The following is a 25,300-nucleotide window of genomic DNA, read 5'->3' on the forward strand; positions in this document are numbered from 1 at the left end:
GGTTGTTTCCAGGTTTTGGCTATTACAAACAATGCTGATATGAACATAGCTGAGCAAGTGCTCTTGTGGTATGATTGAGCATTTCTTGGGTATATGCCCAGGAGTGGTATAGCTGGATCTTGGGGGAGATTGATTCCCAATTTTCTAAGAAAGCACCAACAATTTATTTTTTTTTTAAAGACAGGGTTTCTCTGTGCAACAGCCCTGGCTGTCCTGAAACTTTCTTTGAAGATTAGGATGGCCTTGAACTCACAGTAATCTGCCTGTCCCTGCCTCCCAAGTGCTGGGACTAAAGGTGTGGGTCAGCCTCCACCCCCCAGCTAATTGTTATCTTTAAAAAAAAATTTATGTGTGCATGTATGTATGTGCGCATGTATGTATGTGTGTGTGTGTATGGGTATTTGCTTGTATGTTTGTCTATGCTTGCACATGCTTACATGGGGGCCAGAAGAGGGTGTTGGATTTCATCAAACTAGAGTAACTGATAGTTGTTAGCTGCCATGTGAAACATTTGTTATCCTTAGTTATGCTTGTACACTCTTGGCACTAGTGATCGACCCCAAGACTTTATACACACTAGGCAAGTACTGTAGCTTTGAGCTCTGTGTCATCCCTACCTTTTGTCTTTTTATGGAAGCTTGTAGCCCTGGCTGGCCTGAAACTCACTCTGTAGACCAGGCTGGCCTGGTTGTCTCAAACATCTGTGTACTTCTGCCTCTCAAGTGCTGAGATTAAAGGTGTGAGCTACTATTCCTGGCCTTAATCTTAATCTTTTAAAAAATGTGTTTATTTTTATTTTATGAGTACAGGTGAGTGCCCAAGTGTATGTATGTGTATCATGTGTGTGTCTGGTTCCTGGGTAGATCATTAGAGGTTGTCAGATCCTATGGAACTAGGAATACAGACAGCTGTGAGCTGCCATGTAGCTGCAAGAAGCAAACCTGGCTCATCTAGAAGAATGGTGAGTGTTCTTAACCACTGAGCCATTCTCTAGCTCTTAGTTACAGTCGCCATTCTTACCTGAATAAGTGATGCCGAATGTGGATTTGATTTGCATATGACTGGTGATATTGATTATTTTTTCATATATTTGCTTCTGTTCTCTCTTTTTTTGTAGTAACCAGCTGTTAAGAGTTGTATTGTATTTTAAATCAGATCTAGATAACTTTTTATAAGCTCAAATAATTTTAATGATTTATGGTAAATAAGAGTGAAGTTTAGCAGTTTTTTTTGTTGTTGTGGTGGTGGTTTTTTTTTTTTTTTTTTTTTTTTTGATTCTTCGAGACAGGGTTTCTCTGTGTTGTTTTGGTGCCTGTTCTGGATCTCGCTCTGTAGACCAGGCTGGCCTTGAACTCACAGAGATCTGCCTGGCTCTGCCTCCCAAGTGCTGGGATTAAAGGTGTGAGCCATCACTACCCGGAAATGGTAATTTTTTTTTTTTTTTTTTTTTTTGAGACAGGGTCTCAAAATCCCCAGATCTTAAATGGCTTAATTCAGATGTTACATCTCCTATCCCCAGATTCAGAACGAAATACGAATCAAGCACAGATAAGAGCTGTAGACTTTTATTTAGATATACTCTAGAAAGCCAGTGTCAGGAAAATACTACTTTGTTCACATAATATACCTGTTGACATGAAAAAGTAGTATGTCAAGGGAGGATTTATACAAGGTTTAAATGATCTTGAAATGATTGTCTTCACAGCTTCCTGGTGTTCTGAGTTGGGGTCATTTACCCCGTGGTTGTCAAGCTGCCCTTTTCTGTTCCAGATAACAAAACTGGTGGTTCTCTCAGCACCTCCTTCCACAACCTTAGTGCCACAGACTCTGCAGTTTCTGAGAAGATTCATCAAAGAATCCTCTTCTTTAAAACCATTTTAAGCCGGGCCGTGGTGGCGCACGCCTTTAATCCAGCATCGGAGCAGAGCAGGCGGATCTCTGTGAGTTCGAGGCAGCCTGGTCTCCAAGCGAGTCAGGAAAGCGCAAAGCTACACAAGAAACCTGTCTCAAAAAAAAAAAAAAAAAAAAAAAAAAAACCCAAAAAAAAAAAACCATTTTAAAGCTGTAGATCCTATCCATTCACGATGAACTAGCAAGATGCCCTCAGGCCCAGGCCTTGGCTGCTTCAGTATCAAGAGGAAGCTCTTCTCATTCATACCTCTATATTTACTGCCATGGCCTTCATGTAGGATATGATGAGAATAATAAGAATAGAGAAATATCTAACTTTTGACTACTCACTAACCTAAAAACTTTATAAAGAAATTAAAACTGAGTGAGTTCAAGGCCAAACTGGCCAATTTAGCAAGACTGTCTTAAAGGGTTGGAAGTATAGCTCAGTTGCCTGGGCATGTGCAGGGTTCTGCATCCCCCATCCCCTTACACACAAACACACACACACACACACACACACACACACACACACACACACATCAAAACTGGGCTGGGGATATAGTTCTGTGGTACGTAACTGTCCAGCATGCCCAGACCCTGTATCACATATAAAATAACCAGTATCCATATGCCCAGTATCACAAGTAAGAGGGAGGAGAGGAGAAAGAGAGGGAAAGGAGGAAGAAAAAAAAAAAGAGTGGGAGGGGATTACATCCTTACATTTACTTTAGTAGTGCCCAGAAAGATTTACTACAGATTGCTTCTGATTTAATGAACTGATATTTGACAATTTTCTAAACTGGCAAGACTTTCTAAGAAATGATGACACTAAAATAAGTTAGAGAAAATAGAGGTATGCCCAGAGACACAGTAGACAGGTAGCAAATGTGCACAATAAAAGCATATACCATGAGCCTATTTTGCCATTAACACTCAGTGGTTTAAATCACAGTTTCATAATACATATACAAGATGTAAAAATGAATAAACAGGAAGAAAGCCAAGAAAATATAAGAAACTAAAATACAGTGTAAGAAAAAGATAACTAAAGATAGAACTTTTCACTTCTATTAGATTCTCTATCATCATAACAAGGCAGACAAAATCATCTAGTGATATTCTGTTTACTAAAGAATGCTAAATTAATGATGGGATACACGGATCTAATGAGTAGTTCAGTCTTTGGTAGATGCTGACAGAACTGAAAGACATGATCAATCAAAAACCAGAAGCCACTTGTAAGATGAAAACTTCTTTGCAGTTCCCAGTGTGGAACCCTATGCCTCATGGGTTCATGAAGACTCTACCATTGAGGTATAGTCCTACCCTAAAGAAAACAAAAGTGAAAAATCTTAAAATCAGTTTAGGCATCTAAATAAATTCCTCATCTACCATCAGTTGTTTTATTTTGCAATTTAGAGGGGAAAAAGGTAAATGGTTCTGCCTATTTACAAAAATGTGAATGATCAAATATATCACAGTGGCTGGGTTCTCACAAATCATGCATGCATGTTCCGCTTAAAACGTTGGGAGGCTGAGGGAGGATGATCATGAGTTCAAGGTAAACTGGAGCTATATAACAAGACCCAGTCTTAAACAAACCAACCAAAAACAAAGAACCCAACATAATGTCCTAATGTATATGTAGAGAAAATAAGGTTTTTGGTTCAAAGATCACTATATACTTGCATCCCTAGATACACTAAACCAATAGAAAATGTAGTGCTGGGAACTGAATCTGGATCCTCTGTAAGAGAAGTAAGCACTTTTTTTTTTTTTTTTTTAAAAAAAAAAAGCCCTAGCTGTCCTGGAGCTCACTCTGTAGACCAGGCTGGGCTCGAACTCACAGAGATTGGCCTGGCTCTACCTCCTTAGTGCAGGGATTAAAGGCGTGCGCCACCATGACTAGCTCATCGCACTCTTACCCACCAAACCATTTCTCCAGCCCCATGAAATAGTCTTTTAAAAAGACATATTTTGAAAGAAAAAATAAGCTGTGTTTGGTGACACCCATCTTTTAATCTCAGCACTTGGAGGCAGAGGCAGTTGGATTTCTGAGTTCGAGGCCAGCCTGTCTACATAGTGAATTCTAGACCAGCTGTGACTGCAAAGTGAGACCTTGTCTCAAAAAGAAACATGTAAATAAAGATCATCCTTGGCTACCTATGTTCAAGGCCAGTTTAGGCTACATGAAATATTCTGTCTCAAGAGAAAAGAAAGAAAAAAATGTAATTTAAAGAAAATTTATGTCTTCAAAGATAAAATGAGGAGCTGGAGAGATGGCTCAGTGGTTAAGAGCACTGACTGCTCTTCCAGAGGACCCAGTTCATTTCCCAGCATACACATGGCAGTTTACAACCGTAACTCCATGATCTGACACCCTCACACAGACATACATGCAGGCAAAACACTAGTGCACATAAAACAAGAATAATTTTAAAAAAGATAAAATGATAACGTTAGTTTTGTTGAGCCAGAAACTCAACCAAACTACCTGCCAGAAACCACAAATATCTGCCTTGAGGTCACTGACATACAATACAGATTCTGTGTAGTGATAGGCTGTTTCAGTGTTTTCATTCAGAAATTAGTATTGCCAGCAACATCTGATGTGGGGTTGGGATTTAATTTACAAAGCAGACTGGTGGTTGGGTCATAGGACAGGTTAGTGTTACTAAGGAGAAGAAATCTTTCCACCAGGGGGCATTCCATTTGTCCAGTCATGAGCAACATTGTTCTCTACTTAATGCTGCATGCCAGTGAAGTCTGGATTGGATGTGGCTGCTCACTGATGCTGAGGGAGAGTGTGTTTAATCATTGTTTTTGTAAAACAAGTTGATTAAAGCTGTCTTTTTTTCTCTCTTATCTTAGAAAGGTGAATGTTTTTTGTTTCTTCTGTTTCTACAGTTTTATTTTTAATCTTTCAAAGAGTTGAAAGTTTAATTAAAATAACATTCTTTTTTTTCCGTATAGCTTCCCTCTCTCCCAGAGTAACTTAATAAAGCAGTTATTTTTTTCCAAGTATTTTTGTACACAAACAGTTATAATACTCTGAGCAGTTCTTATTTGTTTTTTTTTTTTTGCCTTTAAAATAAATTAGTTTTCGTTTAGGGAATATATTTTAAAAGCTTATTTTATTTTATTACATTTATATTTTGAACTTTTATGATACCCAGTGTTTTGTATCTTTTTTGGTTTTGATTTTTTGAGACAGGTTTCTCTATGTAACAGTCCAGGCTGTCCTGGAACTTGCTTTTTAGATCAGGCAATAATACCTAGTTATTTACAAATATATTCACTGAAATGTTTTTGTTTGTTTGTTTGTTTTTTTGGTTTTTCGAGACAGGGTTTTTCTGTGTAGCTTTGCGCCTTTCCTGGAACTTACTCTGTATCCCAGCTGGCCTCGAACTCACAGAGATCCACCTGGCTCTGCCTCCCGAGTGCTGGGATTAAAGGCAAGCGCCACCACTGCCTGGCATATTTTTGTTTCTTAACAGTGATTAGTAAAGTTGATGTAATGTTTTTGGAAATTCAGAATATGGTTCTACTAACATAATCAGTCATAATACCATGGCTAAAACTTTCTGTTGGAATTTATCATTTGATAAAACATTTCAGGTTTGTTGTGTGTCTTTTATTGATAGTTCATTTGCTTTTGGTGAAATTTATACTGGATAATCTTAGTTTCTTTATATTTAAATATGCTTAGTTCCCTAGTACTATACAACTGAGAAGTGAATGAAAATTTTTCCTTCCTTTCTTCCTTTTTTTTTTTTTTTTTTTTTTTTATACTTAATTTTAACATTTTCTTAAGCTCAGAGTTTTTCACATCAAGGACTTTTGTGGGAGAGAGGATTTACTATTTGGAGGGCAAACATGTTTTGTTTTGTTTTTGAAATGGGCTCTTACCATGTAGCGCAGGCCTGGAACTCTGAGTCCTCCTGTTAAAGCCTGCTCAATGCTAGATTACAGGCCTGCATCACCAGGCCTAGCAAAGAAGTTTTCAAAAACCAAATTTGAGAAATTAAGAAAGGGGAGTATTGAGGGACTTTGCAATCTCCTTTAGAAAAGATACTGGGCCATTTTTCTGTCCCCACACTCCTTTTACTCTGTTTTATTGTGTTGTTTTTGTTGATCTTCTTTTCTTTTTTAACTTAAAATTATTTTATGCTTCATGTAAATAGGTGTTTTGCCTGCCTGTGTGTCTGTTTACCACGTTGTGTGCCTGGTGCCCATGAGACTGGAAAAGAGCATTTGATTCCCTGGAACTGGAGTAACTGAGAGTTGTGAGTCACTGTGTGGGCTAGGAATCAAAACTGGGTCCTCTGGAAAGGCAGCCAGTGTTCTTAACCATTGAGCCATTACTCTGGCACCCCGATTCTTTGAGAGGTCTCATATATACTAATATGGCCTCAAATTCATGAACGTCCTGCTTCAATCTCCTGGGTAGTGTGTGCCACTATGCATGGCTTTTATTGAAATATTTGAAGAAACTCTAGCTTCATACAGGTAGCTAACTAGTTGCAAAAGGTATTATTTTAATGGTTAATTTAATACTTAATTTTCTCCTTACAACACAAAACATCACGAATTATAGTTTTCCTAAAGGTTAGTTGAAAAGTGGAATCTGAAATCATATTGAGGATCTTTTCATAATGTTGTGTTAAAATTCAGTGGTTTTGTGGGCTGGAGAGATGACCTAGCAGTTGAAGATACTTGTTGCTTTTGCAGAGGACTTGGTTCAGTTTCCAGCAGTCGAATGTGGCCTGCAACCATTTGTAATACCAGTTCCAGGGATCCACATTTCTTCTAACCTGTGCAGGCTTCTTCACCCATGTGGTACACACACACTCAGCACACATGCACACACAATATTAAAAAAAAAAAGTTTCATTGGGTAGCTTTGTGAAAGCCAAAACTATGGAAAACCCGTTTTACTCATGCATGATTTTTAATATTATGCATAAAGCTCTTTGAAAATATTAGTACATTGTCTTAGTTACTTTTCTGTTGCTGTGAAGACATCATGTCCAAGGCAACTTATAGAAGAAAGAGTTTATTTGGGGCTTATAGTTTCAGGTGAGTCCATGTTTTTCATGGTGAGGACATAGAAATAGACAGGCAGGTATGACACTGGAGCATTAGCAAAGAGCTTGTACCCCATCCACAGACAGGAAATAGAGCGAGAGCACAATGGGACACACCTCTTTATCCTTCCCACACAGTTCCAACAACTGGGGGCCAAGTATTCAAGTATGTGAGCCTATGGAGGCTAGACTCATTCAAACACACAGACATTTTACAACTGTTTCTGCTTTTCATTCTTTACTATTAAGCAATCATATTAGTACAGATTGATTAACCCTAATCTGAAAATCCAAAATCTGAAATCTCAGATTTTATTTATTTGTTTGTTTGTTTATTTATTTATTTATTTATTTTTGAGACAGAGTTCTTGATCTGTATCCCAGGCTGGCCTGGTACTCACTATGTAATCCATGTTGTACCTGAATTTGTGGTTATTCTCCAGCCTCAGCCTTCTAAGTGCTGGGAGTACAGTTATGAGTCACTTTGCCCAGCTGTTTTGTTTTAGAAACAAAGTTTTACTGTGTAGCCCTCTATTTCACTATGCATAATTCAGGCTGGCTTTGAATTTGAGATTTTACTGTCTTAGCTTCCATAGTGCTGAGAATACAAAAGTGTGTGCTGCTACACTATATGCAAATCCCCAAACTTTTGAGTGTTGATATGCCAAAAGTTGAAAATTTCACATCTGATTTCATGTGATAGGTCACAGTTAAAATAGGTACAGTAAAAATATTGCATAAAATTACTTTCAGGCTAACTATATGTGGTAGTTTGAATGTAATTGGCCCCCTTAAGCTCATAGGGAGTGGCACTATTAGGAGGCATGGCCTTGTTGAACCAGGTGTGGCTTTATTAGAGGAAGTGTGTCACTGTGAGGGTGGACTTTGAGGTTTCCTGTGCTCAAACTGTGCCTAAATGGACCACTTCTTGTTGCCTGCAGGCCAAGATATAGGACTCTCAGCTTCTTTTCCAGCACCATATCCCATGATGATAATGATAATGGACTGAACTTCTGAACTTATTATAAGCTAGTCCCAATTAAATGTTTTCTTTGTAAGAGTTGCCATGGTAATGCTGTCTTAGACAAAAAGGGGGAAAGGTTGTATGACATTTTGTGTTCTGACAAATAAAGCTTGCCTGGAGATTAGAGGGTGGAGCTAGCCACTAGAGGCCAGGCAGTGGTGGTACATACCTTTAATCCCAGCACTTGGGAGGAGGAAGCAGGAAGATCAGGAGTTCAAGGTCACACAGGGCTACACGAGATTGAACCGGTATTGAACCAGTCTAAACGAGAAACAGAGCCAGGCAGTAGTGGTGCATGTCTTTAATCCCAGCACTAGGGAGGTGGAGACAGGAATATAAGGGGGGTGAAGACAGGATCTTGGCTTCCATTGAGTCTGAGCATTCGTAGAGGTAAGACGTTTCTAGTGGCTGCTGCTGTGCTTCTCAAATCTCCAGGTAAGCTTTAATTGTCTGAACACAAACAAAATATATACACCACTTCACAGCAATAGAAGCCCTAACTAAGACAGTGTATATGAAGCATGAATGGATTGTATGTTTAGATTGGTGTCCCTTATGCATGTGATTTTTTTTTTTTTTTTTTTTTTTTTCTGAGACAGGGTTTTTCTGTATATTTTTGGATATTGTCCTGGAGACCAGACTGGCCTTGAAATCAGAGATCCACCTGCCTCTGTCTCCTGAGTGCTGGGATTAATGCATGTGTCTTTTTATGTGAATGCAAATATTCTAGAGTCTGAAATGTGAAACACTTATGGTCCTAAGCTTTTTGGATAAGGGATCATCAATCTGTATCAACATTGTGTGTGTGTGTGTGTGTGTGTGTGTGTGTGTGTGTGTTGTGGGGAATCTCTTGTAGCTTAGGCAGGATTCATGTGGGTATGTGGGTTCTTGGAATCAAACTTAGGTCTTTGAGTCTGCACTTTACTTCCTGAGCTGTCTTCTCAGTGTCATTTATTTAGATTTTTTTTTTTTTTGAAACAGGTTCTTGTACTTGCATGTAGGACAACCCAGTTAGAAAAGTATAGTGAATGGAATCTACTGTATGATAAAAATGCTACAAACACCATTTAGTTGCCGTCAATAAGAAATTTACTTATTTAAAAAAAATCCAAATGCTGGCATTGTCAGAAAATTTTAACAGGTTTATTTATAATTGTTGAAATGTGTTCACTGAAACATTTTGCTTGCATTAATGCTTTACATCTTGCATTTATTTTATTTATTTATTATTTATTTATTTATTTATTTATTTATTTATTTGGTTTTTCGAGACAGGGTTTCTCTGTGTAGCTTTGCGCCTTTCCTGGAACTCATTGGTAGCCCAGGCTGGCCTCGAACTCACAGAGATCCGCCTGGCTCTGCCTCCAAGTGCTGGGATTAAAGGCGTGCGCCACCACCGCCCGGCACATCTTGCATTTATATTAAAAATTCACACACAAATGAAAATGGAAAAACTGCCAATACCTGATTTCTGTCCCCTATTTTTCCACTCGCAATCATATACTTAGGTACCTTTTGACCCCATGGAAAAAATATCTAACATTCAGAAATACTGATAACAGGAAGAAGAGGAAAAAAATTTTTGAGAATGAAATGTTTCCCCTCATAGTGGACTCTTAAGCACGTTCTCCTCGTATGTGGCGTGCTAGCTGGATATCTTTTGGCATGATTGTTCTACGTTTGGCATGGATAGCACACAGGTTGGTATCTTCAAGAAGGCCAGCCAGATAGGTCTCACTTGCTTCCTGCAAAGCACCAATAGCTGCACTCTGGAAGTGCAGATCTGTTTTGAAGTCTTGAGCAATTTCTCACACCAGACACTGGAAGGGGAGCTTGTGAATCAGAAGTTCAGTGGACTTCTGATAACGAGTGATTTCACGGAGTGCCACAGTACCAGGCCTGTACAATGAAGTTTCTTCACCCCTCTAAGTAGAGGGCGTACTCTTGCGAGCGGCTTTAGTAGCCAGTTGTTGAAACAGGTTATTGTGTGGTTCAGACTAGCCTCAGACTAGCCTCACTCAGACTTGCTGTGTAGCAGAAATGACCTTGAACTCCTCCTGATCCTCCTGCTTCCACTTCCCAGATGCTTCCATAAGAGGCCTGTGTCACCACACCTGGTTCCAAATCTCACTTTAATGAAAATACTAGAAATGAGTAAATTTAGTAAGGAAGGCATGTCAAGAAAGCTGAAAATAGGCCAAAAGATAGTCTTCTCTTGCCGAACAGCCTAATCATGAATATACAGGAATATTGTGGAAGGGAATTAAGTGTGCTGTCTCTCTGAACACATCATGAATGATAAGAAAGCAAAATAGACTTCATATTGATATGAGAACATTTGAATGGTTTAGATGGAAGATTAAACTATATTACTCCAAGCCAAGACCCAATCCAGAGCAATCCCTGTCTCTTGAAACTATAGAAGGAAAGAAAGGAAGTATGAGGGTAGTGGAGGTTGATCAGGTTTTAGGAAAGAACTGTCTCGGGCTGGAGAGATGGCTCAGAGGTTAAGAGCACTGGTTGTTCTTCCAGAGGTCATGAGTTCAATTCCCAGCAACCACATAGCAGCTCACAACCATCTGTAATGAGATCTGGTGCCCTCTTCTGGCCTGCAGTCATACATGCTGTATACATAATAAATAAATAGAAAAAAAAAAAAAAAAAAAAAGGAAAGAACTGTCTCTGTAATCAAAGCAAAGTGCCTTAGCAGTTACAAACATGATAAAGTGAAGATAATGATGAAGCTGGCTGGAGTGAGCCAGAGATTTTCACTATAAACGAACCTCACCCCCCCCCCTTTTTTTTTTTTTTGAGACAGTGTTTCTCTTTGTAGTCCTGACTGTCCTAGAACTCACTCTGTAGATCTGACTGGCCTCAACTCAGAGATCTACCTGCCCCTGCCTCCTGAGTGCTAGGATCAAAAATGTGTACCACCACTACCTGGTTGGCACCTATGATTTTTATAGTTACAGAGAAGTCAGTGTCTGGCTTAAAAGAACATGCATATTTTCTTGTTAGGAGTGAATGTAGTTGTTGACTTTAATCTGAAACTAATAATTTCCTATTAGTAAGACAGTGGATCTGTTTATAATGTATTTTACTGAAAATGTTTAGATCTGCTCAGAAAATACTCTTTTCAAAATACTACTTGTTCGCCATGTACATGGTACCTGGGAGCCCTGATAGAAATGTCAGATCAATACTGTTATTTATTTATTTTTGGGGGGGTTTCTTTGTGTGGTTTTGGTGCCTGTCCTGGATCTCGCTCTGTAGATCAGGCTGGCCTTGAACTCACAGAGATTTGAACTCACAGAGATCCGCCTGACTCTGCCTCCCAAATGCTGGGATCAAAGGTGTTTGCCACCACCGCCTGGCTAATGCCTACCTACTAATATAACATCCATTCTGCAGCTCAGAGATCAAAAAGTGACTGCATTTTGTGTTTGTGTGTGTGTGTGTGTGTGTGTGTGTGTGTGTGTGTGTGTGTGTGTGAGTTATTTGTTCCTTCCACCTTTATGTAGGTTCTGTGGATTAAGCTCAGGTTGCTAGGCTTATATAGTAAGCTCTTTACCCAGTAATTCCATTTTTAATGGCTATAGCTACCATAAGTAGTGATTCCTTTGATGGATGTGAATGAGTGAGGGAAATTATATTGTTATAGATGCCCTGAAGAAAAAGAAAGCAAGAATCTTGTGGGTGAGCATGGTGTACATTCCTACAGTCCCAGCATGCAGGAGGCTGAAGCAGGATGACTGCAGGATTCAGGGCTGCCAGGGCAACAAAATGAGACGTATCTCAAAAAAAGGAAAAAAAATGTGAGCCGTGGAGGATAAGCAGAATACCACCATTAACAAGAGCTTGGAGGAATTTGATTCAATCATACATGACATTGAGAGGTTCAGAACTGCAGATGTAGAAATCACAAGAGAATTTGAATTAGAATTGGTTTACTGAGGTGGAATCTGGTAGTAAAGGTATTGTGGACACTGATGAAGTGACACAAAGGATTTAGGATATTGTTATCTTAGTTGATAAAGTGCAGTTTGAGAGGACTCACTCTAAATTTTAATTTTATCTTTTGTATTTTGAGATAAGGTCTTTCTATATAATCAGCCTTGTCTCAGATTCACTGTTTAGCTCATGCTAGTTCGAACTCCTCATCCTGATTTAACCTGGAGTACTGGGATCACAGATATGGGATACTATGCCGGGCTTTATTCCATTTGTATTTTACTCTGGGTAAAATACAGTTCAACATTATCACATGCCACAGAGAAATCTTTCATGAAAAAGAGAGTCAATCAGTATGGCAAACTTTATTGCTAGTTTTTGTTTTTGTTTTTCTTTTACACCAAGACAGGATTTCTCTGTGTCACAGTTACTCTGGCTGTCCTGGAACTTGCTGTGTAGAACTCACAGAGATCCACCTGCCTCTGCCTCCTGAGTGCTGGGATTAAAGGTGTGCGCTACCACCGCCTGACCTACAGTATAAGTTTAACTCAATATCACATTGATGAATCAAAAAACCTAACATGATGTGCCTTATTGCAATGCTTGCTTAATGTGGCGATCTAGATCCAAACCCATAGTATCACTAAGGTATGCCTTATTCTTGCCCATTTGAAACTTTATAGCCATTGAATACTAATTTCTATTCTCATTCCTGTCAGACTCTAGCAAGCACCATTTTGCTTTACATCTGTGTGGATTCAGCTACTCTAGGAACCTGATGTAAAAGGAATTTTACGTCATTTGTCTTTTTGTGACTGCTCTGTTTAACTTGGTGTAACGACTTCAAGCTTCATTCACCTTGTAATATGTGTTAAATTTTTATTTTTTAAAAGATTTACTCTTTTTTTAAATTATGTGTATGTATCTGTGTGTGGGTATGAGCATGTGAGTGTTGGTGCTGGTGTAGGCTAGATGCATTGGCTTCACCTGGAGCTGGAGTTACAAACGGTTGTGAGTTGCCTGATGTAGGTGCTGGGAACCAAGGGTGCACAGCAGCTGGAACCAGTCAAACAAGCACACTGGATTTATTCTTTCTTTAAAAAGCTGACTTGAGCTGGGCAGTGGTGGCACACACCTTTAATCCCAGCACTCAGGAGGCAGAGGCAGGCAGATCTCTGAGTTTGAGGCCAGCCTGGTCTACAGAGTGAGTTCCAGGACAGAAGGGGCTACACAGAGAAACCCTGTCTCAAAAAACAACAAACCCAGTGGGCAGAGGTAGTGCACTCCTTTAATCCCAGCACTTGGGAGGCAGAGGCAGGAGGCAGGAGGATTTCTGTGAGTTTGAGGTCAGCTTGGTCTACAGAGCGAGATCCAGGACAGGCACCAAAACTACACAGAAAAACGTGTTTCAAAACAAACAAACAAACAAACAAAAAAAAAAAAAAAAAGAAAGAAAAGAAAAAAAAACCCAAAAAACCCCAAAGAGCTGAATTGAAGCTCTGTGTGAATGAATGAAACTTGTTAGTGTAATCTTATCTTTGCTGATTAAAGATGACAAATACCTTTTTTATTGGGTAATCCCCAAGTATTTACATTTTTAGTTTTTTTTTTAGACTTTTTTTTTCTGCTTGGGAGTTTAAATTTAGCACGGTATCTGCCTGTTTAGGTTTTTCCTTAATTCTGCTGTTTTCTGTAGAGGATTCACTTCTCTTCTCAGCTGTGTTTGGTGTCTTGAGTCCAGAGCCTCTAGTTATTTTTCCTGAATGTGTAGATTGACAGCCTGTTCTAGTTTAATTTCTGTTGCCATAATAACAAAAAGCAACTTAGGGGAGAAAGAAGCTTACTTATAGTCCGTTATTGTTGGGAAATCAAGACAGGAATTTGAAACAGTTAGTAATGGTACATCCACAGTTAAGAGCAGGAAGTGGATGCATGCAATTGTGCTGCTTGCTTCCGCTCAGCTTGATCTGGCTGTTCATTCACAGTTCAGGACCCCCTCTTTGGGAGTGGCACCACTCATGGTGGGCTGGATCTTCCCACAATTATTAACTTAAGACAGTCTCTCACAGACCTGCCCACAGGCCAAATCAATAATCAATCTCTTATTGAGGCTCTATCCCAATGATTCTGATACATCAACCTGACAAAGCTACTACCAGGAGGCTGGAATGAGGGCTCAGTGGTTAAGAGTGCTTGCTGCTCTTCCAGAAGACCTTAGTTCAGTTCCCAACACCCACTTCAGGATGCTCACAACTGCTGAGACTCCAGCTTTAGGGGATTCAATACCTTTTTCTGGCCTCCTGTACATGTGTGACATATACACAAACATACGCACACATACACACATACTATATATATAAATATATATATAATATTTTTATTTTATATGTATTGGTGTTTTTCCTGCATATATGTCTGTGTAAGGGTGTTGGATCCTCTGGAACTAGAGTTATAGACAGTGGTAAGCTGCCATATGGGTCTGGGAATTGAATCCGGGACCTCTGGAAGAGCAGCCAGTGCTCTTAACTATTGAGCCATTTCTGCAGCCCTGTGTGTGTGTGTGTGTGTGTGTGTGTGTGTGTGTGTGTGTCTGAGACAGGGTTTCTTTGTATAGCTTTCGTGCCTGTTCTGGATCTCTCTCTGTAGACCAGGCTGGCCTAGAACTCACAGAGATCCACCTGGCTCTGCCTCTTGAATGCTGGGATTAAAGGCTTGCACCACCACCACCCGGCCTATCTATATCTATATCTATATCTATATCTATATCTATATCTATATCTATATCTATATCTATATGTATATCTATATCTATATCTATCTATCTATCTATCTATCTATCTATATATATATATATATATATATATATAGAGAGAGAGAGAGAGAGAGAGAAAGGAGGTTTCTCTGTGTAGCCCTGGCTGTCTTGGAACCCTCTATGTAGAAGTTTCCAGGTTGGCCTCAAACTCACAGAGATCCTTCTGCCTCTGTTCCCAAGAATAAAATATCTTAAACAAAGCTAACCATCACACAGCCCTTGTGTAGGATGTGGTGGGAGGAAGGTGACTGCCTGGCTACTTGGTGGAACTGGGAAAATAACTGAAGGTCTAAATATTCTTTAAGTAGATACTTAGCCAGTTCTGTTTTTGGGGCCCATTCTTTCCTTTTTATATTTATTTATTTGCATATTTTATGTGTATGAGTACTTGGTCTGCATGTGTGCCTGAATGCCAGAAGAGGGAATTAGATCCCATTATAGATGGTTGTGAGCCACCATATGGTTCCTGGGAATTGAACTCAGGACTTCTAGAAGAGCAGCAAGTGCTCTTTAACGCTGAGCCATCTCTCTAGTCCTTGGGGCACATTCTTGAGTTTTTCCTTCAGAGACACATTGTACCTCTTAATTCCTGCGGGATAATAATGTGAATTATATTACTTTTGAGTGGACTTCCTTTCTTTAGGCACAAGTTGAATGTTTTGGGCTCTACCAATTCAAATTTGTCTTGTTTCTTTATTAGTTTTGTTGCTATGCTCTGTTGTCTCCCCTCTGAATCTCTTCACTCTTCTGTGTTTAAATATTCAAAATGTGTTTTATTGCCATGTAGAATTGATTTGTAGAGGAAATGAAGAACCACACGTATCTTCTGTCTTACATTCTACTTACTGTGTTCAGGCTGCTTTGTTAGTTGTTTTCTAAAGAAAACTTCTGTGAAATTTGGACCAGCAGTAATTGCATCACCTGGGACTTGCTAGAAATACAGACTTCTGGACCCTAACCCATATCTGGCAATTGTGTTGTAGATTTTACTTTGTGTGAGTTATTTATATTGAATGTAAAAAAAAGAATGTTGTTACAGTCCTGCAACCTGAGAGAGACATTACACATTTTAAACTGCTAATCTTTATGTTAAGTGGATAAGTAGAAGAATTTCAAAATTGAGTAGTTATTTTATTTATTTATTTTGGTTTTTCAAGACAGGGTTTCTCTGTGTAGTTTTGGTGCCTGTCCTGGATCTCGCTCTGTAGACCAGGCTGGCCTCAAGTAGTTATATTTTCAGCTGTAGCTAGTTTTATAAGCCGTATCAAAACCTTTTCAAACAAGGAAGGTATTAGCTGGGGAAGTGGCTTACTAACAGGGGCTTGACTTAAATGCACAAGGCTGTGGGTTTGATCTCCAGTGCTACCAAATGTTTCTTGTGTGTATAATAACAAGTTCTTCCTACATCTTAATTTCAGCAGTCTGACAGTCTGATTCACATTCTTCTAACAAACCAACACACAAACAAATAAAACCTTCAAGGCCTAAGAATATGTATCAGTGTAGTTAGTGCCTGCTTAATAAGCTCAAGGCCCTAGGTTCAGTTTCTAGTATCACAAAACAAAAATAGCTTTTTTTTTCTTTTTTTTTTTTATTTTATTTTACAATACCATTCAGTTCTACATATCAGCCGCGGGTTCCCCAATTCTCCCCCCTCCCACACCCTCCTCTTACCCCCATCCTACCCCCCATTCCCACCTCCTCCAGGGCAGATCCTCCCCCGAGGACTGCAATCAACCTGGTAGACTCAGTCCAGGCAGGTCCAGGCCCTTCATCCCAGACTGAGCCAAGTGTCCCTGCATAAGCTCCAGTTTTCAAACAGCCAACTCATGCAATGAACACAGGACTTGGTCCCACTGCCTAGTTGCCTCCCAAACTGATCAAGCCAATCAACTGTCTCACCTATTCAGAGGGCCTGATCCAGCTGGGGGCCCCTCAGCCTTTGGTTCATAGTTCATGTGTTTCCATTCATTTGGCTATTTTTTTTTCAATAATTGAGTAGAACCGAAATTTGTTATAAGCCACAGTCGTCCTAGGGACCTCCATACTATATATATAGCCTCTATGGTTCTAAGGGCTGTGGTCTGATTGTTCTTTATTTTATATCTAGAATCCACTTATGAGTGAGTACATACCATGACTGTCTTTCTGGGTTTGGGTTACCTCACTCAGGATGATTTTTTCTAGTTCCGTTTGCCTGCAAATTTCATGCTTTCATTGTTTTTCTCTGCTGAGTAGTACTCCATTGTGTATATGTACCACATTTTTTTCCATCCATTCTTCCGTTGATGGGCATCTAGGTTGTTTCCAGGTTCTGGCTATTACAAATAGTGCTGCTATGAACATAGCTGAGCATGTATCTTTATGGTATGAATCAGCATTCCTTGGGTATATGCCCAAGAGTGGGATGGCTGGGTCTTGAGGTAGTTCAATTCCTAATTTTCTGAGAAACCACCATACTGATTTCTACAGTGGTTGTACAAGTTTACATTCCCACCAACAGTGGAGGAGTGTTCCCTTTGCTCCACGTCCTCTCCAACATTGGCTGTCATTGGTGTTTTTGATCGTAGCCATTCTCACAGGTGTAAGGTGGTATCTCAGAGTCGTTTTGATTTGCATTTCTCTGATGATTAAGGATGTTGAGCATTTCTTTAAATGTCTTTCAGCCATTTGTAGTTCTTGTTTTGTGAATTCTCTGTTTAGCTCTTTAGCCCATTTTTTAATTGGCTTGTTCAGTATTTTGATGTCTAGTTTCTTGAGTTCTTTATATACTGTGGAGATCAATCCTCTGTCAGATGTGGGGTTGGTGAAGATCTTTTCCCATTCTGTTGGCTGTCTTTTTGTCTTAGTGACTGTGTCTTTTGCCCTGCAAAAGCTTCTCAATTTCGAGAGGTCCCATTTATTAATTGTTGTGCTCAGGGTCTGTGCTGTTGGTGTTTTATTTAGGAAATGGTCTCTGGTGCCAATGCATTCAAGAGTGCTTCCTACTTTCTTTTCTATTAAGTTTAGTGTAACTGGATTTATGTTCAGGTCTTTGATCCACTTGGACTTGAGTTTTGTGTATGGTGACAGATATGGATCTATTTGTAATCTTTTACATATTGACATCCAGTTATGCCAGCACCATTTGTTGAAGTATGATCTGATGATTCTCTGGATTTCCTCATTGTCTGTTGTTTTGTCTCCCTTTTCATTTCTGATTTTGTGAATTTGGGTGCTCTCTCTTTGCCTTTTGGTTAATTTGGCTAGGGGTTTGTCTATCTTGTTGATTTTTTCAAAGAACCAACTCTTTGTTTCATTGATTTTTTTGTATTGTTCTCTTGTTTTCTATTTCGTTGATTTCAGCCCTCAATTTGATTATTTCCTGGCATCTATTTCTCCTGGGTGAGTTTGTTTCTTTTTGTTCTAGAGCTTTCAGTTGTGCTGTTAATTCATTGGTATGGGATTGCTCCATCTTCTTTATGTGTGCATTTAGAGCTATGAATTTTCCTCTTAGCACTGCTTTCATAGTGTCCCATAAGTTTGGGTATGTTGTACTTTCATTTTCATTGAATTCTAGGAAATCTTTAATTTCTTTCTTTCTTTCTTCCTTGACCCATTGATGTTTCAGGTGGGCATTATTCAGTTTCCATAAGTTTGTGGGTTTTCTATAATTTTTGTTGTTGTTGATGTCTAACTTTAAGGCATGGTGTGGTCTGATAAGATACAGGAGGTTATTCCAATTTTTTTGTATCTGTTGAGATTTGTTTTGTGTCCAAGCATGTGGTCAATTTTTGAGAAGGTTCCATGGGGTGCTGAGAAGAAGGTATATTCTTTTGTGTTAGGATGGAATGTTCTGTAGATATCTATTAGGTCCATTTGAGTCATAACATCTGTTAGATCCTTTATTTCTTTGTTAAGTTTCAGTCTGGTAGATCTGTCTTTTGGTGAGAGTGGTGTGTTAAAATCTCCCACTACTAATGTGTGGGGTTTGATGTGCGTTTTAAACTTTAGTAGTGTTTCTTTTATGAATGTGGGTGCTTTTGTATTTGGAGCATAAATGTTTAGAATCGAGACTTCATCTTGGTGGATTTTTCCCATGATAAATATGTAATGTCCATCCCGATCTCTTTTGATTGATTTTAGTTTGAAGTCTATTTTATTAGATATTAGGATAGCTACACCAGCTTGTTTCTTAGGTCCATTTGCTTGGAAAGCCTTTTCCCAGCCCTTTACTCGGAGATAGTGTCTGTCTTTGAAGTTAAGGTGTGTTTCTTGTATGCAGCAGATGGATGGGTCCTGTTTTCTTATCCATTCTGTTAGCCTGTGTCTTTTTATAGGTGAGTTGAGACCGTTGATATTTATGGATATTAATGACCAGTGATTGTTAATTCCTGTTATTTTTTGTGATTGTGTTGTGTTGTCCTTCTGTGGTGTATGTTGGTGTGGGATTATCTATTGCTTGATTTTTCATGGATGTGTTTAGCTTCTTTGGGTTGGATTTTCCCTTCTAGTGCTTTCTGTAGGGCTGGGTTTGTGGACAGGTATTGATTAAATCTGGTTTTATCCTGGAATATTTTGTTTACTCTGCCTATGGTGATTGAGAGTTTTGCTGGGTATAATAGTCTGGGTTGGCCTCTCTTGTTCTAATTTTTAGTCTTGGTTCAGTAGGAGTTCTTAGTTAAATTGGTGCTATTGGGCTGTTTCTTCAGGGGCAGCTGATCTCAGTCAGTGAAGTATATACTTATGATTCTGGTGATCTGGTTTGGTGGCTGGGCAGCACCTTCTTCTGTGTTCCCAGGTCACGTTTTGTTCATTTGTCAACTCCTCAGCTGATCTTGTTTCTTCAGACTTTAAACTGTAGGCATCTGAATCCTCTCCCAGATGGGTTTCAGCTGAGCAGGGTAGTCTCACCAACACCTCCAAGTTGTTGGGTTTTGCAGGATCAGCAGCTGGGCCCTGGGTTGTCCTCAGACGGAGTGTTCAGATTCGTTCTGGTTCCGTCCCACGGAGATAGCTTCTTCCCTGGGTGTTGGGTTAGGCATGTCCCTGTTCCACGCTGCGTCTGCTTGTCTCTGTTGCTGGGCCTGTCTACCTCTGCAGTCCGCCGCCAGGCCTGTATGTCCCTGTCAGCTGCCGCTGGGTCTGTCTGCCTCTGCGGGCCGCCACCAGGCCTGTATGTCTCTGCCGGCTGCTGTCGGGCCTGAATGTCCCTGTCGTCCGGCGCTGCCTGGCCCGTCTACCTCTGCGGGCCGCCGCCACGAACCTACCTGCGTCTGCTTGTCTCTGACGCCGCCGGGCCTGTCTACCTCTGTGGGCCACCGCTGGGCCTGTATGTCTCTGCCAGCTGCCACGGAGCCTGAATGTTTCTGTTGGCTGCCGCCGCCAGGCCCGTCTACCTCTGCTGGCCCCCACTGGGCCCGTCTCCAAAAATAGCTTTATTGCAATATAAATTACCTATCATAGTATGGACATAATTCATGGACATTACATTATAGTGATTCTTAAATTAGTATATTCAGAGTTGCACAACTATCACCATAGTCAAAATTGAAACATTACTAGCCTGCAAGAAAACCTGTATATACCAGCAGTCACCTTCTGTTCCCTTTAATCTCTCAGCCTGGCTCATCATTGATCTATTTCCTATCTCTGTCAATTTGTCTATTCTGGACAATGGGATTATGTAATAGTCAGGTCCAAAGGAAACTCCATTTCCCAGATGACATCTAAATCTCTATTAAGACTGAATTTAACTAGGTGGTAGTGGTGCAAACCTTTAATCGCAGCACTCGAGAGGCAGCAGGTGGAGTTTGTGGCCAGCCTACTCTGTAGAGCAAGTTCCAGGACGGCTGGAAGGGTGAGGGGTCGGGGAAACAACACTTAATTTAGCAATCTGAGGGAGAGATGAGCAAGCAGAGTAAAGTAAGATTTTTGGGAGTGGAGAGCAGAGAAAGTTTAGAGATAAGCGATTTTAGGATCATTTGTTTGTTATAATTAACAAATTATAACAACAGAAGTTGTTATAATCTAAGAATTTGGAAATCTAGTGTGCCATTTTTGGCTGTTGATCTATACTGAGGCCAAGGCATTTGCAGTAAGACATCTAGTCCTAATGGAATCTCTGAATTTGAAGAGGAAAAGAGATTCAAAGAGGCAGCCAGGAGCAGAGTAAGAGGATGGGCAAAAGAGACAGGGCAGGCTTGAGGAGTGAGCTGAGAACCGGTGGGGAGTGAGAGCAAGGATGGGAGAGAGAAGGGCAAGTGTCCTAGTGACGAGAATTTCAATCCAGAGAGACTTGTCAGAGAGAAATGTCCTAAATCATCAAGGAGAGGTGTCCTTTCCATGTGATGGGTGCCCAGTAGGGCAAGAGTAGCTGCCTGGCATACCAGTACAACTTTTGTATTGACAGAGGAAGCTGCAAGAGGGAGCTGACAGAGACAGATGGCAACTCTGAGGTGACACCCTAGTACTAGGAGAGAGCAGCTGGAGGGAGGAAGTGGTTGAGCAGCAGACTCTAAAATATGGAGTTCAATATGGTGGGTGGCAGAAGACAGCAGAAACAAATGATCCAGAGTCAAATCAGCAGCTTGGTTCGGTTAGGAGAGGCTGGGACCCTTGGAAAGGGGCAGCATAAACTGCCCCTCCTGAGTATCTTGGCATCAGATATACAAACTGACAACACGACCGCTTTTATTGTAGATATAAGAACAGCCAGAGGCATCTGAAAGAGTCCAGAGCAGAGAGAGAAAAGTAGTAGACTGAACACAGCCAGCAGACTGGACCTGGCCATGAGTGAAGCAGGAGAAAGTGTATGTGGCGTGTGGGAGAGCAGAGAAAGGGGAAGGAGGGAGACAGATAGACAGGGGAGGTCAAAAAAGAAGAGGGAGCATAGTGGGGATAGCAGGGCTCTAAGGAGAATGCGAGGCTGGAGGGAGTTTAGGGTAGGGAAGGAGGTGAGAAGGGCTAGGATGCCAGCATGGGCCTTGAAGTGTGTAACAGGTACCTGTGATACTCAGGGAGCCTGGAAGCCAGCATGTTCTTTGGTATGCTAATAGGCACCACATATGTCCTTCTTCCTTTTGGAATTCAGAGAAGTGGAGTTTCCTTTGGACCTAACAATAATGTGTGATCATGATTAGCTTTCAAAGTTCATCATAATGTTTTTCAACCCATCTATATTCTATAATCACTGCTTCATTACTTTTATTGTTGAATAATACTGTATCATACAGATATAAATTACAGATTGTCTCATCTCCTGATATAAACTCTTATTATTTCCACTTTTTGGCTATTACAGGTTGTTCAACTATGAACATTACATACAGGCTTTTCTGTGGATATAATATTTCATTTTTCTTGAATATGTAAAATTGTTGAGCCATCAGGTGACTGCTTAACCTTTGAGGATGCTAGGCTGTTTGTTAAGAAGCTCATTATTTTTATATCCCTAGCAGTCGTATAGGGGTGTGCCTGCCTTCCATCTTCACTCATTTGTTATTCTGTCTTTTTAATTAGAATTACCTTTTTGGTAAAAAATAGTGTCTCATTATGGATTTTTTTTTTTTTTTTTTTGAGACAGGGTTTCTCTGTGTAGTCCCCTGGCTGTTCTGGAACTTGCTCTAGAAACTAGGCTGGCCTCAAAACATAGAGATCTGCCTGCCTCTGCCTCCCGAGTGCTGGATTAAAAGCATGTATCACCACTGCTTGGCTCATTATGGAATGTTTGTTTCTTTTTGAAGATCATTTCTTAAGAATTGTATACCCCAGATTGGTCTGGAAATATCTACGTACCCCAGCTTGACCTCAAACTCCTATTCAGCTTCCTGAGTGCTAGGAGTCCAGCATGCACAATCATGCCCTGCCTGTCTGATTTTGTTTTGCATTTCCTTGATGACTGACGATGTTGAGCATCTTTTCATGTGCTTGCTTTGACCATTTGTATATCTTTTCTTAAATTTAGTGTGTATGTGCTAATCACAATGTATATGTAGCAGTCAAAAGATGGTTCCTTCCACCTTTCTGTGGGCCCTGGAGACTTGAACTTAGGTCATCAGGCTAACTCAACACACACTTTACCTGTAGGCCACTCTGGTCTACACAGTACATTCCAGGACAGTTAGGATTACACAGTGAGACCCCATCTGAAGAAGAAAAAGAATACCTAAAATCTGTTATGGTGGTACATTGCCAATATCCAATATAATAATATTATTTAGAGTCTTTGTGTTGTTACACATTAGTCACTTAATATCTTTTGGAATGAATTGCTCAGATTAGGGATTTATTTGTGTTTTAAAGATGTTAAGTTTTGCTGAAGTGAAAGTATTTTATGAGGAGGGGAAACCTTTAATTTTTCAGACAAGTATTAGTAACATTTCAAAAGTGCCCCCATGGCTGATTTGACTGGCAGTTGTTTGAATCTTATTGCACACGGTTAAGGAGCTATTCCTGGGTGAGGAAATTACAAAATGAATAATTTGCATATACAAAATAACATAAATTTCTCTTCTAGCTCTTCCACCAAAGCCACCTAAGCCAATGACTTCAGCAGTTACAAATGGAATGAAGGACAGTTTTATTTCTCTTCAAGATGCAGAATGGTACTGGGGAGATATTTCAAGGTAACTAAAATGCTACTCTAATTGAGTACAGTGTTTTTCATTGATTCTGAGAGTTAGTAGTTAGACATTTTAATGCTCTACTGGTTTTCATTTAAAGGTTACCATTTTAAGACTTGTGTATGGGAACCCTTCAAAAGTGTATTTAGGGTTAGTAAGATGGCTCAGAGGTTTAAAGGTGCTTTTGTGGCCAAGCCTGATTACCTGAGTTCAATTCCCTGGATCCTCATGGTGGAAGAAGAAAACTGACTCCACAAGTTGTCCCCGACCTTCCCTTCTGACACATATTATGATATGGCAGCATGCGCACACCCTGCCCCCCATGAAATTTCTTTTTTTTTTTAAAAAGAGCCTTTAGGGGCTGGAGTAATGATTCAGTGGTTAAAGAGCACTTGTTGCTCTCCCAGAGGACTTGGGTTTGACTTCTAATGCCCTCGTGGTGGCTCACAACCATCTATAACTCCAGTTCCAGAGGATATAATATCTTTTTGTCTCCACAGTCACTGCATGTGTGTGGTAGACAGGTGTACATACAGGCAGAGTACTCATACACATTTAAAACATTCTTTAAAACAGTGCCATTCTTTCATTCTCATACAAAATAACAGGAAGATCTTTGGGTTATGGGTGTGATTATACTTTTTCATACTGTGTCAAGGAGGAACTTTTGAGTAGATGATCCTTAAATGTTTAAGATAGTTCCATGTGATTTATAATGAAAGATGCTTATTTTATGAATTTAGATTTCTTTACCTCCTTTTTTTTCTTTTTTTAAAATTTTATTTTATTTTATAATTTAATTTAATTTTACATATCAGCCACGGATTCCCTTGTTCTCCCCCCTCTCGTCCCCCATTCCCATCTCCTCCAGGGCGAAGACTCCCCTGAGGATTGAGTTTAGCTTGGTAGATTCAGTCCAGGCAGGTCCAGTCCCCTCCTCCCAGGCTGAGCCAAGTGTCCCTGTATAGGCCCCAGGTTCCAAACTGGCAGCACATGCACTGAGGACAGGTCCCGGTCCCAGTGCCAGGATGCCTCCCAAACAGATCAAGCTAATCAACTGTCTCACTTATCCAGAGGGCCTTTAGATAGGCTCTCATTCTGAAGTCTTAGCTGGCCTGAAACTCACCAGAAATCCCCTCTGCCTCCTGTGGGTCACCATGCCTGGCCTTCCCTTACTTTTCTGTGTAGCCCAGTCAGGCCTTGAATTTGGGACCCTCCCCAGCCTGCACCACTTGGCTTGGCTCCTTTACCTTTTTCTCCCTAAGGCGGTTCTAAAATCTTTGTACAGGAGTCAGTTGAGATGGAGCACAAGGCAAGGTCTTGCTTTGTAATCAATGCTGACCTAGAACCATCTCAAACTTTTGATCGCTTGCCTCAGTCTTTTTAGTGCTAAAATTATAGGCAAGTTCCACCATACCCATCATTAGGTGATTTTGATGCAGTTCTTTTTGTTTTCTTTTCTTTCTTTCTTTCTTTTTTTTTTTTGAGACTGGGTTTCTCTGTGTAGTTTTGGTTCCTGTCCTGGATCTCGCTCTATAGACAGGCTGGCCTCAAACTCACAGAGATCTGCCTGGCTCTGCCTCCCGAGTGGGATTAAGGTGTGTGCACCGCTGCCTGGCTTTGTTTTCATTTTTTGAGATATGTCTCACTGTGCATCTCTGTCTGTCCTGGAACTTGCTCTGTAGACCAGGCTGGCCTCAAACTCACAGAGATCCACCTGCCTCTGTTTCCTGAGTGATGGCACTAGAGGCATGCATCACTACACCTGGTTTGCAGCAGTTTTTTTTTTAAATTATTGCTTTTAGTTTTTGAAACTACATCATTTTTCCCTTTCCTTTCCTCCCTCCAAATTCCCATATATTCTTCCATGCTTTTTCAAATTCATGAGTTCTTTTTGTAATTTCTTTATATAGCTCTTTCTCTGAAAAAG

The 25,300-nt window shown here is 40.2% G+C and overlaps 1 protein-coding gene across 3 annotated transcripts in view; it reads left to right on the top strand.

Annotated features, from left to right (window-relative positions):
• Pik3r3 (phosphoinositide-3-kinase regulatory subunit 3) overlaps positions 1-25,300 on the top strand; it is a 99,130-nt gene that overhangs the window by 28,017 nt on the left and 45,813 nt on the right. For all 3 annotated transcript variants that reach the window (XM_028889480.2, XM_028889489.2, XM_028889498.2), the window contains one exon: positions 23,265-23,373. In XM_028889480.2, coding sequence (XP_028745313.1) covers positions 23,265-23,373 — 109 coding nt within the window. The remainder of the gene's footprint in view (positions 1-23,264; positions 23,374-25,300) is intronic.

The sequence above is a fragment of the Peromyscus leucopus genome, chromosome 2 (assembly GCF_004664715.2).
Source record: "Peromyscus leucopus breed LL Stock chromosome 2, UCI_PerLeu_2.1, whole genome shotgun sequence".
Taxonomy (NCBI): Eukaryota; Metazoa; Chordata; class Mammalia; order Rodentia; family Cricetidae; genus Peromyscus; species Peromyscus leucopus.